The 17,315-nt window shown below is 41.6% G+C and overlaps 1 protein-coding gene across 10 annotated transcripts in view; it reads left to right on the plus strand.

Moving 5' to 3' along the window:
- The window catches only part of ubr4 (ubiquitin protein ligase E3 component n-recognin 4), a 198,092-nt gene that overhangs the window by 82,898 nt on the left and 97,879 nt on the right, over positions 1-17,315 (plus strand). For all 10 annotated transcript variants that reach the window (XM_072586453.1, XM_072586462.1, XM_072586455.1 and 7 more), the window contains exons 45-49: positions 1,372-1,546; positions 3,400-3,601; positions 7,089-7,252; positions 8,759-8,975; positions 9,474-9,690. In XM_072586453.1, coding sequence (XP_072442554.1) covers positions 1,372-1,546; positions 3,400-3,601; positions 7,089-7,252; positions 8,759-8,975; positions 9,474-9,690 — 975 coding nt within the window. The remainder of the gene's footprint in view (positions 1-1,371; positions 1,547-3,399; positions 3,602-7,088; positions 7,253-8,758; positions 8,976-9,473; positions 9,691-17,315) is intronic.

Here is a 17,315-nt window from a genome sequence, read left to right on the forward strand (position 1 = left end):
AGTTGTTCACAACAATAGTGTTCTGAGCCTTGTGGGGTATTAATACTTGCTGTAGTGTTCAGGTGACACTAGTGGCAGAGAGGTTTGAGGTCCTGAAAAACACAAGGGTTTTTTTTTTCACTAATAGGACTGGCCAACGTATTTTACCTATTGAGGTTGCCCTCAGGAAGATGGCGGTGGGCCACTGTTGTGAATTGCTGCAATACATGCGCTAAATATATGTATGATGAAGTACACCTACAGGGAGCTCAGTCTCCCCAGTTGCAGTTCATTTTACATATTTATATTCTTTCCACAATCTTGATGGGTACCTGTTGGATATCCTAATTATCACATGACTACAAGCTACCAAGAGCTATTGCATTGTAATTTTGTGTAAAGCTAAACAAAACTCCAGTCAATACGTTCTGCAAAGATTGCAGTTTCTTTTAGGCACATCAGTTCCTCCTCATTGCACATTCCACAATGATCATGCTTCTTTAAGTTTCAAAACAGGTCTACTTGACAACATTTTGTAAGTTACTGTCCTAACTTAGATTAGATTCCCTACAGTTTGGAAACAGGCCCTTCGGTCCAACAAGTCCAAACCGATCCTCCGTAAAGTAATCCACCCAGACCCATTCCCCTACCCCATATTTACCCCTGACTAATGCACCTTACACTATGGGCAATTTAGCATGGCCAATTCACCTAACCTGCACATCTTTGGATTGTGGGAGGAAACTGGAGCACCTGGAGGAAACCCATGCAGACACAGGGAGAACATGCAAACGCCACACACAGAAAGGCAGGGATCAAACCCAGGTCCCTGGCGCTGTGAGGCAGTAGTACTAACCACTGAGCCACTGTGTCGCCCACGTGGTCAGTCCTGTTTATGATTTTTAAGCAGGTTTCCACACAAACTCTTAACCACAATCATTTCTCTATAAGCTTAAAAATGTTTCTGCTTTATGTGCGTTATAGTGGCCCTGTCCTCCTTTTGTAATTTTAAATGGACCTTGATTGAGAGTTAGGTATATCTCAACACCTTTTGATATCTGCAGCCATGTGCAACTGGTTATTAATTTCTGTGTCTACATTTTCCGAACAGTGTAGTCAGCTGAGGTTGTCAGATGGTTAAAATGAAGTCAATTTGTTGTATTGCTCTTTCCTTATTCCCTGGTTCTGCTGTTTCCCATTCTCTCTCGCTTTTCACTTTCCCATTATTTCCAATACCTTTGTCTCTCTCTTTCCTTTCTCTCACTCCTTTCCCTCTCTCCCCCATTCTCCCTTTATTTTATGTCAATCTGTTTTTTCAGGTCTTTGCGTCATTAACTCAGTCTGTCTGATTCATCTGTTCATGTTTGTCTTCCATTATTTTCCCCTGTGCAGTTCAAATGGTGGCAGTGGGAAAACTGTTCCTGCCCTGTGCCAGTGGTCAGAAGTGATGAATCATCCTGGCTTGGTCTGTTGTGTCCAGCAAACCACTGGAATTCCACTTGTCATCATGGTCAAACCAGACACCTTCCTCATCCAGGAGATTAAAACTCTACCAGCCAAAGCCAAGGTCAGACATTGTCTTATGGAATGCAGACATTGGGCAATAAGTTGCTCAAATGGATAAAATTGAATTTTACCTTTCATTTGTATTGCTCATGTAGATTTTCTCTGAATTATTGTCTTTTGGATGTATTAACATAACTTTCCCATAGCAAAATCCTCAAGTGTCTCATGCAGTTTAGTGCAGATTATTTTTAAATTGCCACAGTGAAACATGTCAGCACTGGAATCAAATGATCCTGGGAGATGTTTACTATCTAACCTGGGAAAAAGGGACAAAACCACATATAATATTTGTGTGCATTAATGAAATTGTGGAGTTGAGCACCCAGTTCTGACAATGCAGCTCAATGTTTGCAATTTATTAGATTCTGTTACTAGCTTCACATGCCCTTTTTTATCTTGATCTGTTGCCTTATTGATATTTGGAGCTGGTGATTCAAAATAAATGACATGACTGATTGATTATAGCTGCTGTTTTGAACTGTTCAGACTGTTGTGAAGGTAGATCCTGGGCTGAGCTGATGGATCAATGATGATTTGCTTTCCACAATCCTGTGTTATTTTCTAAGTTTAGATATTACAAAAGAAAATAAGACGGGAAATACTGGAAATACATGCAAAGAAAAATAGGTTTAATGATTTATTTTACAAATACCAGCCTGGTCAAATAAGAGAAGTCACTTTAACTGGTTGGAAAAAATATTAAAGTTAAGTTCTAAATCAATTGAAAATCATAAGTACCAAAATAATAAGTAGTATGAGAAGGAAATGGTTCCTGCATCCCCCTTAAACCTCCAATGAAGGGTTACCAACTAAATTGTCAATTTGTTCTTTGAGTTACCCTGGTGGTTCACTTTTTCTAGTGAATAGCTGATTCATTTGGAAGAGAATTCTTTCAGCACTTAACCATAGTTTATTTCCTGAATTGTGAATTAGAGAGAGAGTAATCAACCCAGATTCCTAATCCAGGTCACTGGTCGTCTTCGTTGAATGTTGGGACGGATAGGATCATCTGATGAAGCAGGTTGTGACCAAATGAATGTTAACAACGTACCAGAAAGCAAGTTTTCTGGTTCACGTTTTGCATGGAGACCTTGCATTTAGAATGAATAGGATATTATATTCATCAGCTCTCTCTTTTTTACAGTACTTAGTTCGCTAGTACTTTACTGATGGTTCTTCATTATTTGGGGCAATTTCTTAAAAAAGATTTATGTTACTAACTTACAAATTATTGATAAAAATACAAACAATAGGTTGCATCAGACGAAAGGTGTGAAGTAATGCATTTGAAAGAAAAGACTCATATTTGCAGATACTAAGTGAACGTACTTTGCACTTTTAAAATCATACTTTGAATACGTGCTGTTTATCTTTTAATGTTATAAAGATCACTCAACTGCTGGGTGTATGAGTATTGTCATAAATCAAGGAACTAATGCTTCCCACCAATTATTAGTGACAGAACTCATAGGATATCTGTGTATCGCTGGAAATGATTAAAGAGACTAAAAAAGTTCTGAAGCGGTTACAATTTTCAGAGAGTATGCTAAGAAAACCTCTCAATTTCCTTGGAAAGTGTAGTAGGGAAAGGTCTCCATTTATAATTTGCTAAATGGATGTAAAGAACCCAAGTAAGATAATTTGTGAAAGGAGAAGATTAAATTTGAGCACTATTCTGTTTTTGAGTGGGCAGTTAATTACACACATGCAGAATTCACCAATAGACGGACTTGGTAAGATGAAAATAGATTAGCAAGTAAATAGTCTTAGTAGGAGGCATTTAACTGAGCATTACTTGCTTTGACATTTCATATTCTTGTGTGCTGTGCCATTGCCCCGCTCCTTGTATTTTAGATCCAGGACATGGTTGCAATTCGCCACACGGCCAGCAATGACCAGCAAAGAACCACCATGATACTCCTGTGTGAGGATGGCAGCCTGCGGATCTACATGGCAAATGTTGAGAACACTTCTTATTGGCTACAGCCTTCACTGCAACCCAGTAGCGTCATCAGCATCTTGAAACCAGTCCGCAAACGCAAGGCTGCAGCTGCCAGTAAGATTTTATTCTCTGGGCAATACTGTACTTGGGTAAAAAGAGAGAGAAGCTGTAAGAATACGTATGAGTTGTGTTTGAGTGACATGGTTTTTCTGCTTGAAGTGAAGAAGATGGTACTCTCATTCGAACCCCTCTTGCAGCTCTTCAAGGATTGAAGTCTGTTCTTGTGTAAAGTTTGAAGAGTGTGGTGCTGGAAAAGCACAGCCAGTCAGGCAGCATCCGAGGAGCAGGAGAATCGACGTTTCATCTTATGCTTGAAATGTTGATTCTCCTGCACCTCGGATGCTGCCTGACCGGCTGTGCTTTTCTAGCATCACTCTCTTTAACTCTGATCTCCAGCATCAGCAGTCCTCAATTTCTCCTAGTTGACTGCTAAATTACGAAGCTCAGTGCAAAATAGATAAGCACAACCAAAAAGTGGTGAATTAACCATGAGTTAATTATTGCCTCTCTATTCTATAACTCTTTCTACTCACTGTGCTCTGCCACATTCTCTCAACCAGTTATCGTTGTATCTTTCCAAATAAAAAAGGTAAGTAAAGTGATTATTTCAAACTCGTGGTTGTGCTGGGACTTGAGCTCTAGATGTAACCACTGAGATTTGGGATCTGCTTCCTTTCCAGTCCTCTATGTTCTTGAGATTGGCCATAGTTACACTTTATTGGGACTCGTAATAAAAGTTGGTACTCAGTTGTACAAATTCAATCTCCGTGTTATTTCCTGTTTGGAATAAAGAGAGTGCTTGAATTGTACAGCATGTTAATTAGTGACTGAAAGTGAGGGTCAGGTTAATGTTAGAGTTGGGCCCTTTCAACTGATTGGTTCTAGTTTTGACCAGACAGATTTATTCTACAAGCTGTGTGTTAAAGCACTGCTGACAACATAAATCATTCGCAGTTAAATAGAAACAAGGGGCAAGAGTAGGCCATTTGGTCCTTCAAGCCTGCTCTGCCATTCAATTTGATCGTGGCTGATCATCAACTTAGTACCCTGTTCCCACGTTCTCCCTATATGTTTTAATCCCTTTAACCCCAAGAACAACATCCAATTCCTTCAAAACATTCAATGTTTTGGTTGCAATTGCTTTCTGTGACAGAGCATTATGCAAGCTCAGCTGTCTCTGGGTGTTGAAATTTCTTCTCATCCCAGTTGTAAATGGTCTACTTCTTTTCTTTAAATAATTATCCCTGGCTCTGAACTAACGTGGTCATCCCGAACATACTTCTTGCAATTAGCCCCTCTAATCCTGTTAGAAGTTTAGGTGTTTCTATGAGATTCTCCATTCGTTCTTCTAAGCTCCAGTGAATGTAGTCCTATATGATGCAATCTTTTCTTTATATGTCAGTTCTGTCATCCCGGGAATCAGTCAGTTAATCTTTATTACACTCACTCCCTCCGTAGCTAGAGCATCCATCCTCAGAGGGAGACCAAAACTGCACACAGTGCTGTACTTGTAGTCTCACTAATGCCTCATACAATTGTGACAAGACATTGCTGCTGGTGTACTCAAATGCTTTCACTTCGAAGGCCGACATAATATTTACCTTCACCACCTTTGACCCTGTATGCTTACTTTCAGCGACTGACACACAAGGGCGCTTAGCTCGTGGTGCACCTTCCCTTTTCCCAGTATGCTGCCTTTCAGATAATCTGGCTTCCTATTTTTGTAACAAAAGTGGACAACCTCATACTTATCCACATTATACTTCGTCTGCCTTCCATTAGCCCACTCCCATAATCTGTCCACATCATATTGAAGCACCTCTGCATTCATCTCAGGATTCACCCTCCCGCTCAGCTTGGTGTTGTCTGCAGGCTTGAAGACATGATACTTTGATCCCTCATCTAAATCAGTAATGGACATTGTGAACTACTGGATTTCAAACACTGACCCCTGCGATGTTCCACTTATGCCACTTGGAAAAGACCCATTTATTCTTACACTTTGTTCCCTGTCTGCCAACCAGTTCTCTCTTCGGATCAGTTCTTTATTCCCAATCACATGCGCTTTAATTTTACATGCTAATTTCTCATGTGTGACCTTATCAAAGGCCTTCTGAAAGTCTACATTAAACCACATCCACTCACTCCTCCCTTATCGATACTACTTATTGCATCTTTGGAAAATTATAATAGATTAATCAAGTACGATTTCTCTTTTGTAAATCCATTCTGATTCTGTCCAATCCTATCACTGTTTTTCAAGTGCTCTACCATTAAATCTTTTATAACGGACTCTAGCATTCCACTACCAATATCAGGAATTTAATTCCCTGTTTCTCATTACGTCCTTTTTCAAATAGTGAGGTTACATTAGCTACCCTCCAATCCATAGGAATTTTTAGTCTATAGAAGCGTGCAGGGAGGCAGATTTTCAGGCCCTGGGGATTTATCGGACTTTTATCCCATCACTTTCCCAGCACCATTTTCTTGATGTTACATATTTCATTCAGTTCCTCCATCTTACCAGGCCCTGAGTTTCCTAACATTATTGGAAATGTTGTTTCTTTGTGAAGTCAGAACCAAATTGTTTTTAGTTGGTCTTCCATCTCTTTGTTTCTCATAATTTCCTCTGTTTCTGACTTTAAGGGACCCACATTTGTCTTCACTAATCATTTTCCCTTGACATACTGTAGAAGCTTTAACAACCAGTTTGTTTCCTGCAAGTTTGCACCTATACTCTACTCCGCCCGCCTTAATCAAACCATTTGCCCTCCTGTTGAAGTCTTAAAAATTGGCAATCTTCAAGTATGCTGCTATTATTGACCAATTTGCATACCCCTTCCTTAGATCTAATAATTTAGATTACTTAGATTTAGATTACTTAGTGTGGAAACAGGCCCTTCGGCCCAACAAGTCCACACCGACCCGCCAAAGCGTAACCCACCCAGACCTATTCCCCTACATTTGCCACTTCACCTAACACTATGGGCAATTTAGCGTGGCCAATTCACCTAACCTGCACATTTTTGGATTGTGGGAGGAAACCGGAGCACCCGGAGGAAACCCACGCAGACACTGGGAGAATGTGCAAACTCCTTACAGTCAGTCGCCTGAGGCGGGAATTGAACTCTGATCTCTGGCACTATGAGGCATCAGGCTAACCACTGTGCCACCGTGCCCCCCACAAATATCCCTAATTTCCTTTGTTAAGCATGGTCAGACCACCGCTCCTATTTCATTTTAGTTATAACAAGAAAGTAATTTATTTATTTATCCTGAAATGTGTTTGCATTACGTTTGGAATTTTAGTGTTCAATTATCTTTTCAGAATCTAAACAAGTTAAAGCCCACCAATGATTTGCAGTGCCAGATAACCATTGAGTTGAATACCCCTGTGCAAAACCTGCACTTGGTAGTTCAAATTCTGCATATCAGACCTGTTTGAAAGGGAATTTTTTTTTGTGTGTAGAAAATCTTCATACCACTATACAGTGTGTCTTCAGTAGCATCTTGAATAACCATTGACAACTTTCTTCTATAGCAACTCGCACCACCAGCCAAGTCACATTTCCAATTGATTTCTTTGAACACAACCAGCAGCTGACTGATGTTGAGTTTGGAGGAAATGACTTACTACAGGTGTACAACATGCAACAAATCAAACATCGGCTGAACTCCACGGGCATGTATGTCGCCAGCACAAAGGTATGAGTCATAGAGTTGTACATCTTTGATCCTACTCGTCCATGCTAACCAGATATCCTAAATTAATCTAGTCCTATTTTGCCAGCATTTGGCCCATATCCCTCTTAACTCTTCCTAGTCATATGCCCACCCACATGCCTTTTAAATGCTGTAATTGTACCAGCCTCTACCAACTCCTCTGGCACCTCGTTCCATACAAGCACTAGCCCTATGTGAAGAAGTTGCTACTCGGGTCCCTTTTAATCTTTCTCCTGTCATCTTCAACCTATGCTCTCTATTCTTGGACTTCCCTACCCTGGGAAAAATACCTTGTCTATTCACCCTATCCATGCCCTTCATGAATTTATAAACCTCTATAAGGTCACCTATCAACTTTTTGAAGCTCCAGGGAAAATAACCTCAGTTTATTCAGCCTCTCCGTACTGCTCAAACCCTCCAATCCTGGCAACATCCTTGCATATCCTATCTGAGCCCTTTCAAGTTGGATTACATCCTTCCTGTAACAAGGAGACCAGAATTGAATGCAATATTCTAGAAGTGGCCTGACCAATGACCTCTACAATATGATATCTGAACTCCTACACTCAATGCACTGCCCAATGAAGGCAAACGTGCCAAATGCTGCCTTCAACACCCTATCTACCTGCAACTCCACTTTCAAGGAACTCTGTGTCTGCACCCTTAGGTCTTTTTGTTCAGCGACTCGTATCATGGCACTACCATTAACTGTCTCAGTACTGCCCTAATTTGGCTTACCAAAATGCAACACCTCATACTTACCTAAATTAAACTCAATCTGTCACTCCTCAGTCCATTTGGCCCATCTAATCAAGGTCCTATTGTACTCTGAGATAAACACTTTCACTGTCCACTGCACCACTAATTTTGGTGTCATCTGCAAACCACTAGGTGTCATTCACTGATTCTTTGGCGATTAGCACCAATTCCTTTCAAAATGGCTTTGCACATTTTTGATCTGTTTGTTGACATACTACCAAACTTTTAGTATGTTGTGAAAGCTTGTAAATAGTAAATATTTGAATGACACAGTGCAGAAGTAGGGCCCAGGCTCGTCATGACAAGGATCGAACTATCTAATTAGTTCCACTCCCCTTCTCGTTCCCCATAATACTGTAATTTTCTCCTTTTCAAGCATATCAATTTCCTACTGGAAGTTATTGAATCTGTTTTCAATTTCCTTTTAGGCAGTGCACCCCCAAAACATAATAAATTGTGTTGTTCAAAATTAACCATGTTCCAGCTTATACCACCATGTTGCTGTAACAAGATTCTAATTTAGTTAATTGGAGTTAATTTAAATGTGCTCAATCTGGGTTGAGGTAAATTATGTCATGTTTAAAGACATTCCCGCATATCTACGCTGTCAGATGTCAGTGTCCACTGGTGGACCAGATGAAAGTCAGTAACTGGGCAGTAGTAAAACAGATTTACTCTCCATTAGATCTGTTTGATTGGTATTCAGATTTTATTCCTGTTGTTTTATAGCCAGGTGGATTTACAGTGGAAGGTGTCAACAACAACGCCACCATGGTTATGACAGGGATGCGGATCCAAGTTGGGACACAGGCCATTGAGAGAGCACCATCCTATATTGAAATATTTGGTCGCACAATGCAATTGAACTTGACAAGAGCTCGTTGGTTTGACTATCCATTTACGCGTGAAGAAGCACTTCAGGCTGATAAAAAGCTAACCATTTTTGGTAACTATAACCTGTCAATGAAACGCTGCAATCAAAGTTGATAAAACATGTTAATGAAGTACAGGATCCATAGCTTTCCATCTGCACTGATCAACTGTTAATTTTCTTTTGTAATTTTATAATGCTGTAGCAGTCTTGTATGTTTTTTTAAATTACCCATTTGGATAATATGATAAACCTCTGGAGCAGGTTGGACTTGAAACTGGCCAGCCAGGTCCAAAGGTAGGGACACTACCATTGCCCCACAGGAGCTCTCTGTAGCTGGTATAAGCTTGGTTAACTCACTTGTCCTAGTTTTCTTGGTAATATCTGATGAGATTAAATCCATAACAAATACTAGATATTTCTGCTTTTTGGAGTAAATACGTTCGTGTTCTCCTAGCCCCCAGCACTGTAGAGGTTGAAAACCAAGCCATCTTCATTTCCTAACTGTCGGTGTATAGATTTGTTCTATTCAAGTTTTTGAAGTTGTGTTTTTTGTTTCCTTGGACGTTGCAGTTGGTGCATCAGTTGATCCTGCTGGGGTTACAATGGTAGATTCAATAAAAATCTATGGAAAAACAAAAGAGCAGTTTGGCTGGCCTGATGAACCTCCAGAGGATTTCCCATCAGCCTCTGTAAATAATGTTGCTGTTCCAAGTGTCAGCCAGAATAACAGCACAGGGGAGGTGGACTCAACTACTCCATCCTCCACCAGCGGTTCTGTCCTTGAGAGGTAAGCATAAAGCTGCAACTGCTTGAAATTATGTGAACTGCTTAATAACTTCCTGCTCTGAGTTGGTGAGGAACAAATGAAGAATGGTGTGCATAAAATTGACGACATTGTAAATTAGATTCCACTGAATAATAGATGTCAAAATACATATTTTACCTTTTCAATTACAATTGGAGAAAATTTGATTGACAATACAAAGCAAATTACATGAGGCGTGATTTTGTTTCTCTTGCAACATTTGTTCTGTAACCAAAGTCTGGGTATTAGTTTTTTTCTCGCTGATCCATGTGTGTGGCTGATATGTGAAAGCTTTTCATTACAGCATGATCTCAGACTGTCCTGAGCTTGCAGTTCCTATATTCTTAAGTGAATTCATGTGTTTTTAGTGTTCCTAAAATAGTTAAATTGGGAGGTAATAAGACACCCAAAAATAGTAATTTCATTCACCAACTTTCAAATTATTTTCCTCTGTCCTGTCGACAATACTGAACATTTTAGTCCTAATCTCTGATATGTATGTTTCACTTGAATCCCCTCTGTCCATTCCTTTGTGTATATTTTGACAGTTGTTCTGGGTCAGAGTCTGTCACTTGTGTTGCATTGTTCTCTTTTTCATTCTCTTGATCACTTCCAGCCATGTCTGTCCTGTTCCTTCCCTTCCTGTTATCCACCTTTTGTATTGTTCCTTCAAGTTGATAATTATTTTTCATATAGAGAGTTACTAGACAAAATTAGAGCACATGGGATTGTAGGTAGTATGGATTGAAAATTTCATTTAAAAAAAAAAAATTCATTTGTGGTACGTGGGTATTGCTGGCTGGTTAGAATGTTTTTTTTTCTGCCCAGCCCTATTTGCCCTTGAGAAGGTGGTGGTAAGTTGCCTTGAACTGCTGCAGTCCACATATTGTGGGTTGACCCAGAATTCCACTAAGGAGGGAGTTTCAAAATTGTGACCCAGCGTAGGGCAGGATTGCTTTGCAGAAAGAAAATGTAAGAAGAATGGGGTCATTCTCAGGGCGGCAGGTTGTTATTACTGGATTGCTGCAAGAATCCATGCTGTGACCACAATCTTGTTCTCAGTCTGTATAACTGCTTTGGGTTTGGGGGCCAAATTTACTGTTGGCAAGAAACTAGATGGGACAGATGTAAGCAGATTTAGAAAGGATAAGTAAATCGGCAATCATCGCCGATGAAATATGATGTGAATAAATGTGAGGTTATCCACTTTGGTAGAATAAAACAGAAGTACAGTATTACTTAAATAATGAGAAGTTAGGAACTTGATAACCTTTTTCATGAGTTGCTCAGAACTAGCATGCAAGTGCACCAAACAGCGAAGTAGGCAAATAGAATTTTATCATCATATGATTGTGGTATAGAAATAAAGATGTCATGCTGGAATTGATTAGTGCCTTGGTGAGGCTGCATCTGGAGTATTGAATATGGTTTTAATCTCCTTACCTAAAGAGAGCTTTATTTCCTTTTAGAGGGATTACAATGAAGGCTCACCCTGGGATAGTGAACATGTCTTATTTGAAGAAACCTGGCCTGTAGAGTTTCAAGGAATGAGGTGATCTCTTTGAAACTTATGAAGTTCTTACAGGGCAAGACTGATAGATAGGCATAGCATGCTCTCCCTAGATGGTGAGTGCAGATGCTGGGGATGCAATGCCAGAATAAGGGCAGGCTATTTAGCACTGAGATGAGGAGGAATTTCTTCACTGAGGGTGATGAATCTTCAGTGTCCCCTGTCCCTAGGGGTTCGGAAGACCATTTGTTGAACATATTAAACACAGAAGTCAATATATTTATGGTTCATGACATTAGAAATATGCAGAAGGGGGGAAAATGATGTTGAAGTAGAGGATCAACCATAACCTGTTTGAATAGCAGAACAGCTTGATAGGCCAGTGACCTACCAATGATTTTCTATCTTTTTCACCCCTTTGAACTCTGGTCAAAAGATAACTGCTTACTGTAATTTGAGGTTTATTTTGAATGCGTTCATTGGTATTTTGTTTGGATTTAAATTTGAGTTATTAGTGGCACCATCTTGCTCTTTACCAAAGCCTCTGCGGCTGACTATAGTTGGCACCATCACTGCATCAAAGCAACCATTTTAGGAATGTGGCCTTCATTACCAAATCTCACCATGCTTTGCTGTTCTGATCCTCTGATGCTTTCTCTGCTCCAATCAGCATGTGGATGTACCTACTAGAGAAGATGTAAAACTTGACCTAATCCTGTGAAGTAAGGCAGAGTAGGTGAAGTGTCAGTGGGGGAGCACTTTGGCAGCAGTGACCACATTCTATTAGTTTCAAAATGGTGATGGAAAAGGATAGACAGGATCTAAAAGTTGAAGTTCTAAATTGGAGGAAGTCCAATTTTGACTGTATGAGGCAAGAACTTTCACAAGTTGATTGGGGGCAGGTGTTTGCAGGTAAAAGGACAGCTGGAAAATGGGGAGCCTTCAGAAATTAGATAACTGGAGTCCTGAGAAAGTATATTCCTATTAGGGTGAAGGGCAAGGCTGGTAGGTGTAGGGAATGTTGGATGACTAGAGACATTGAGGTTTTAGTCAAGAATAAGAAGGAAGCATATGTCAGGTATAGACAACAGAGATTGAATAAATCTGTAGAAGAGTATAAAGGCAGTAGAAATTTTTTTTGAAGAGGTGACAAAGAAGATGATGAAGACAGGGTGGTACGTGTTGTCTTGGACTTCAGAAAAGCATTCAAGACTCCACATGTTAGATTGGTTAGTAAGGTTAGATCACATGGGATCCAGTGGGAGCAGCCAACCAGATATAAAATTGCTTGAAGGTAGGAAACAGGGTGGTGATAGAGGGTTGTTTTTTGGATTGGAGGCCTGTGAACAGTGGTGTACCATAGGATTGGTGCTGGATCCACTGCTTTTCATAATTTATATCAATGAATTTGATGTGAATATAGGAGGCGAGAGTTAGTTAGTTTGCAGATGACGCCAAAACTGGTGGTGTAATGGACAGTAAAGATAATTATCTCAGAGTACAATGGAACCTTGATCAAAAGGGCCGATGGGCCCAAGGAATGACCAAGTATTGCCGAACAAAGAGACCTCTGGGTGCAAGTTCACAGTCCCTTGAAACTTGAAACAGGTAGACAGTGGTAAAGATGGTGTTTGGTACGCTTGCCTTCATTGGCCAGAACATTGAGTATAGGAGTTGGGACATGGTGGCTGTACAGTGGTGAAGCCACTTTTGGAATAGTGCATACAATTCTGGTGTCTCCAGTATAGGAAGGATGTAAAACTTGAGAGGGTGTAGAAAAGGTTACAAGGATATTGCCAAGACTAGAGGGTTTGAGTTATAGGGAGAGATTGAGCAGGCTGGGGCTTTTTCCCCTGGAGCATCATTGGCTGAGGAGTGATGTTATAGAGGCTTCTAAAATCATGAGGGACATAGATAAGGTAACTAGCCAAGGGTGGGGGAGTCCAAAAGTTGAGGGCATAGGTGAGAGGGGAAAGATTTAAAAAGGCCCTGAGGGGTAACTTTTTCACAGAGGGTGGTTTATTAATGATCTGCTAGATGAAGTGGTAGAGGCGGGTACAATTACAACATTTAAAAGGCATCTGGATGGTTATATGAACATGAAGGGTTTAGAGGATATGGGCCAAATGCTGGAAAATGTGACTAGGTCAGATTGGGGTGTCTGGTTGGCATGGATAAGTTGAACTGAAGGGTCTGTTTCTGTGCTGTATGACTCCGTGTGCGTAAATGCATGACAGATAAAGTATAATGTGGATATATGAGGTTGTCCACATTGTTAGCGAAAGCTGGAAGGCAGATTATTATCTGAATCGTGATAGATTGGGAAAAGATGAGGCACAATATGACCTGGTTGTTGCTTAAACTAATGGAGTGCACGATGTGGTGAAGAAGACAGTTGGTACATTGGCCTTAATAGCAAGTGGATTTGTGTACAGGGGTATGGATTCCTTGCTGCAATTATATGGGGTCTTAGTGTGCAGTTTTGATCTCCTTATCGAAGGAAGGATGGCTAAGAATGAAGTGAGTGGAATGAAGATTTATCAAACTAATTCCCCAAACCCACTGACTCCCATAGCTACCTGGATTACACCTCTTCCCACCCTATCTCTTGCAAAAATGCCATCCCGTATTCCCAATTTCTCCGCCTCCGCCGTATCTGCTCCCAGGAGGACCAGTTCCACCATAGGACACACCAGATGGCCTCCTTCTTTAGAGACCGCAATTTCCCTTCCCACGTGGTTAAAGATGCCCTCCAACGCATCTCATCCACATCCCGCACCTCCGCCCTCAGACCCCACCCCTCCAACCGTAACAAGGACAGAACGCCCCTGGTGCTCACCTTCCACCCTACAAACCTTCGCATCAACCAAATCATCCACCGACATTTCCGCCACCTCCAAAAAGACCCCACCACCAGGGATATATTTCCCTCCCCACCCCTTTCTGCCTTCCGCAAAGACCGTTCCCTCCGTGACTACCTGGTCAGGTCTACACCCCCCTACGACCCACCCTCCCATTCTGGCACTTTCCCCTGCCACCGCAGGAACTGTAAAACCTGTGCCCACACCTCCTCCCTCACCTCTATCCAAGGCCCTAAAGGAGCCTTCCACATCCATCAAAGTTTCACCTGCACATCCACCAATATCATTTATTGTATCCGTTGCTCCCGATGCGGTCTCCTCTACATTGGGGAGACTGGGCGCCTCCTAGCAGAGCGCTTTAGGGAACATCTCCGAGACACCCGCACCAATCAACCAAACCGCCCCGTGGCCCAACATTTCAACTCCCCCTCCCACTCTGCCGAGGACATGGAGGTCCTGGGCCTCCTTCACCGCCGCTCCCTCACCACCAGACGCCTGGAAGAAGAACGCCTCATCTTCCGCCTCGGAACACTTCAACCCCAGGGCATCAATGTGGACTTCAACAGCTTCCTCATTTCCCCTTCCCCCACCTCATCCTAGTTTCACACTTCCAGCTCAGTTACTGCCTCCTTGACTTGTCCGACCTGCCTATCTTCTTTTCCACCTATCCACTCCACCCTCTCCTCCTTGACCTATCACCTTCATCTCCTCCCCCACTCACCCATTGTACTCTATGCTACTCTCTCCCCACCCCCACCCTCCTCTAGCTTATCTCTCCATGCTTCAGGCTCACTGCCTTTATTCCTGATGAAGGGCTTTTGCCCGAAACGTTGATTTCGCTGCTCGTTGGATGCTGCCTGAACTGCTGTGCTCTTCCAGCACTACTAATCCATATGAAGAGAGACTGGATCAGTCAGGACTATATTTAATGGAGTTTAGAATAATGAGGGTGTTAGCGAGTTTTGAGATTTGTACCTCAAATTGAGATTCTGGATGTAAATTTGCTCGCTGAGCTGGAAGGTTATTTTAGAGATGTTTTGTCACTGTACTAAGTAACATCATCAGTGAGCCTCTGGTGAAACCCTGGTGTTATAACCCGCTTTCTGTTTGTTTTTGTTTCCTTGGATTGGTGTTGTCATGTTTTTTTTCTCAGAGGGTGGTAAATGGGGTCCAAGTCAATGTGATTGTTGATAGAGGTCCGTATGGAATGCCATGCTTTTCGGAATTCTCATGCATATCTCTGTTTGGCTTGTCCTAGGATTGATGTGTTGTCCCAGTCGAAGTGATGTCCTTCCTCATCTGTATTTAAGGCTACTAGTGATAGTTGATTGTGTCTTTTTGTGGCTAGTTGATGTTTATGTAACCTGGTGGCTAGTTTTCTGCCTGTTTGTCCAATGTAGTGTTTGTTACAGTCCTTGCAAGTTAGTTTGTAAATGATGTTTGTTTTACTTGTTGTCTGTATAGGGTCTTTCAAGTTCATTAGCTGCTGTTTTAGTGTGTTAGTGGGTTTGTGGGCTACCATGATTCCAAGGGGTCTGAGTAGTCTGGCAGTCATTTCTGAGATGTCTTAGATGTAGGGGAGAGTGGCTAGGATTTCTGGTCGCGTTTTGTCTGCATGTTTGAAGATGATGTATGAAGAGCAGAGAAGGTCGCCCATACAGTGTATTCAGAAAGAATGGGTACCCAGTGAACACAGTCCACCAATTTCTCAGCAACAGACCCAAACAAGCAGGCAAAACTTGTCCAGAAACCCTAGTCACTCCCCCCTACATCAAAGACATCTCAGAAATGACTGTCAGACTACTCTGATCTCTTGGCGTCATTGTAGCCCACAAACCTACCAACACAGCAGCTAGTGAACTTAAAAGATCCTATACAGACAACAAGCAAAACTAATGTCATTTACAAAATACCTTGCAAGGACTGTAGCAAACACTACAATGGGCATACAGGCAGAAAACTTGCCACTAGCCACAAAAAGACATGACCAACTATCGCTAGTATCCTTAAATACAGATGAAGAAGGACACCACTTTGACTGGGACAACACATCCATCGTAGGACCAGCCAAACAGACATGCACAAGAATTTGTGGAAGCATGGCATTCCAACCGGAGCGCTCTCAACAAACAGATTGACTTGGACCTCATTTATCACCCTCTGAGAAACAGAACGGGAAATGACATCACCAACTGAAAGAAACCTAAATACATAAATAGAAAGCGGGTCGTAACACCAGCGCTTCACCGGAGGTTCACTAATTCCTAGTATGATGATGAAACGTCTGAAAACGAACCTTCCAGCTCAGTGAGCAAACTTAGATGCTAATTGAGGGTGTTATGTCATTAAAAAAAACCTACAAAATTCTAACAGGAGACAGGCTAGCAGGAAGCATGTTCCCAATTACCAAGGAGCCCAGAACCAGGGGCAATTGTTTAAGGATATGGGGTAGGCAATTTATGACCAAGGAAAATAAATTTCTTCACCCAGAGAGTGGTTGAGCCAACTGAATTCTCTATCACAGAAAGCATTTGATAGCAAAGCATTTAATGTTTTCAACAGGAAATTAAATATAGCTCTTAGGGGTAAAGGAATCCAAGAGTATGGGCAGAATGCAGCAACCGTGTGCTGAGTTGGTGATCAGCTGTTATAGTGAATGGCAGAGCAATTGTGAGCAACCAAATGATTCATACCTCCTATTTTCTTTGTTTCCTTACCTTCAGTCCCTTGCACCTATTCCTTTTCACCTCCATCATCTCCACATTCACCTCCATAAACTGCTCCCAACAAGCCTTGGAAAGAGCATCTTTCTCGGGTTTCTCATTGACCTGTCCCCACCAGTCAAAGAGTATAGTGCTGTAAAAGCGCAGGCGGTCAGGCAGCATCTGAGGAGCAGGAGAATCAACATTTCAAACATTAAGCCTTTTATCAGAAAGGGCTTATGCTTGAAACATCGATTCTCCTGCCCCTCAGATGCTGCCTGACTGGCTGTTCTTTTCCAGTGTCACACTGTTCGACTCTGATCTCCAGCATCTGCAGTCCTCACTTTCTCTAGTCCTCACCAAACCCAAATTATCCATGAACCAGCTTCCTTGTCCTCAGTCACAGTATTCTGTAAATAAAATTACTTGCCTTCTATTTTCTGATAGCCACCATTGTAAGTTATTCCGTTTGTTAGGTGCTGTTTCTTTCCCAAGCTATCATCTCCTGCATCTTTGACCTTGCAAACTACTGCC

This window comes from Chiloscyllium punctatum, chromosome 16, assembly GCF_047496795.1.
Source record: "Chiloscyllium punctatum isolate Juve2018m chromosome 16, sChiPun1.3, whole genome shotgun sequence".
Lineage (NCBI taxonomy): Eukaryota > Metazoa > Chordata > Chondrichthyes > Orectolobiformes > Hemiscylliidae > Chiloscyllium > Chiloscyllium punctatum.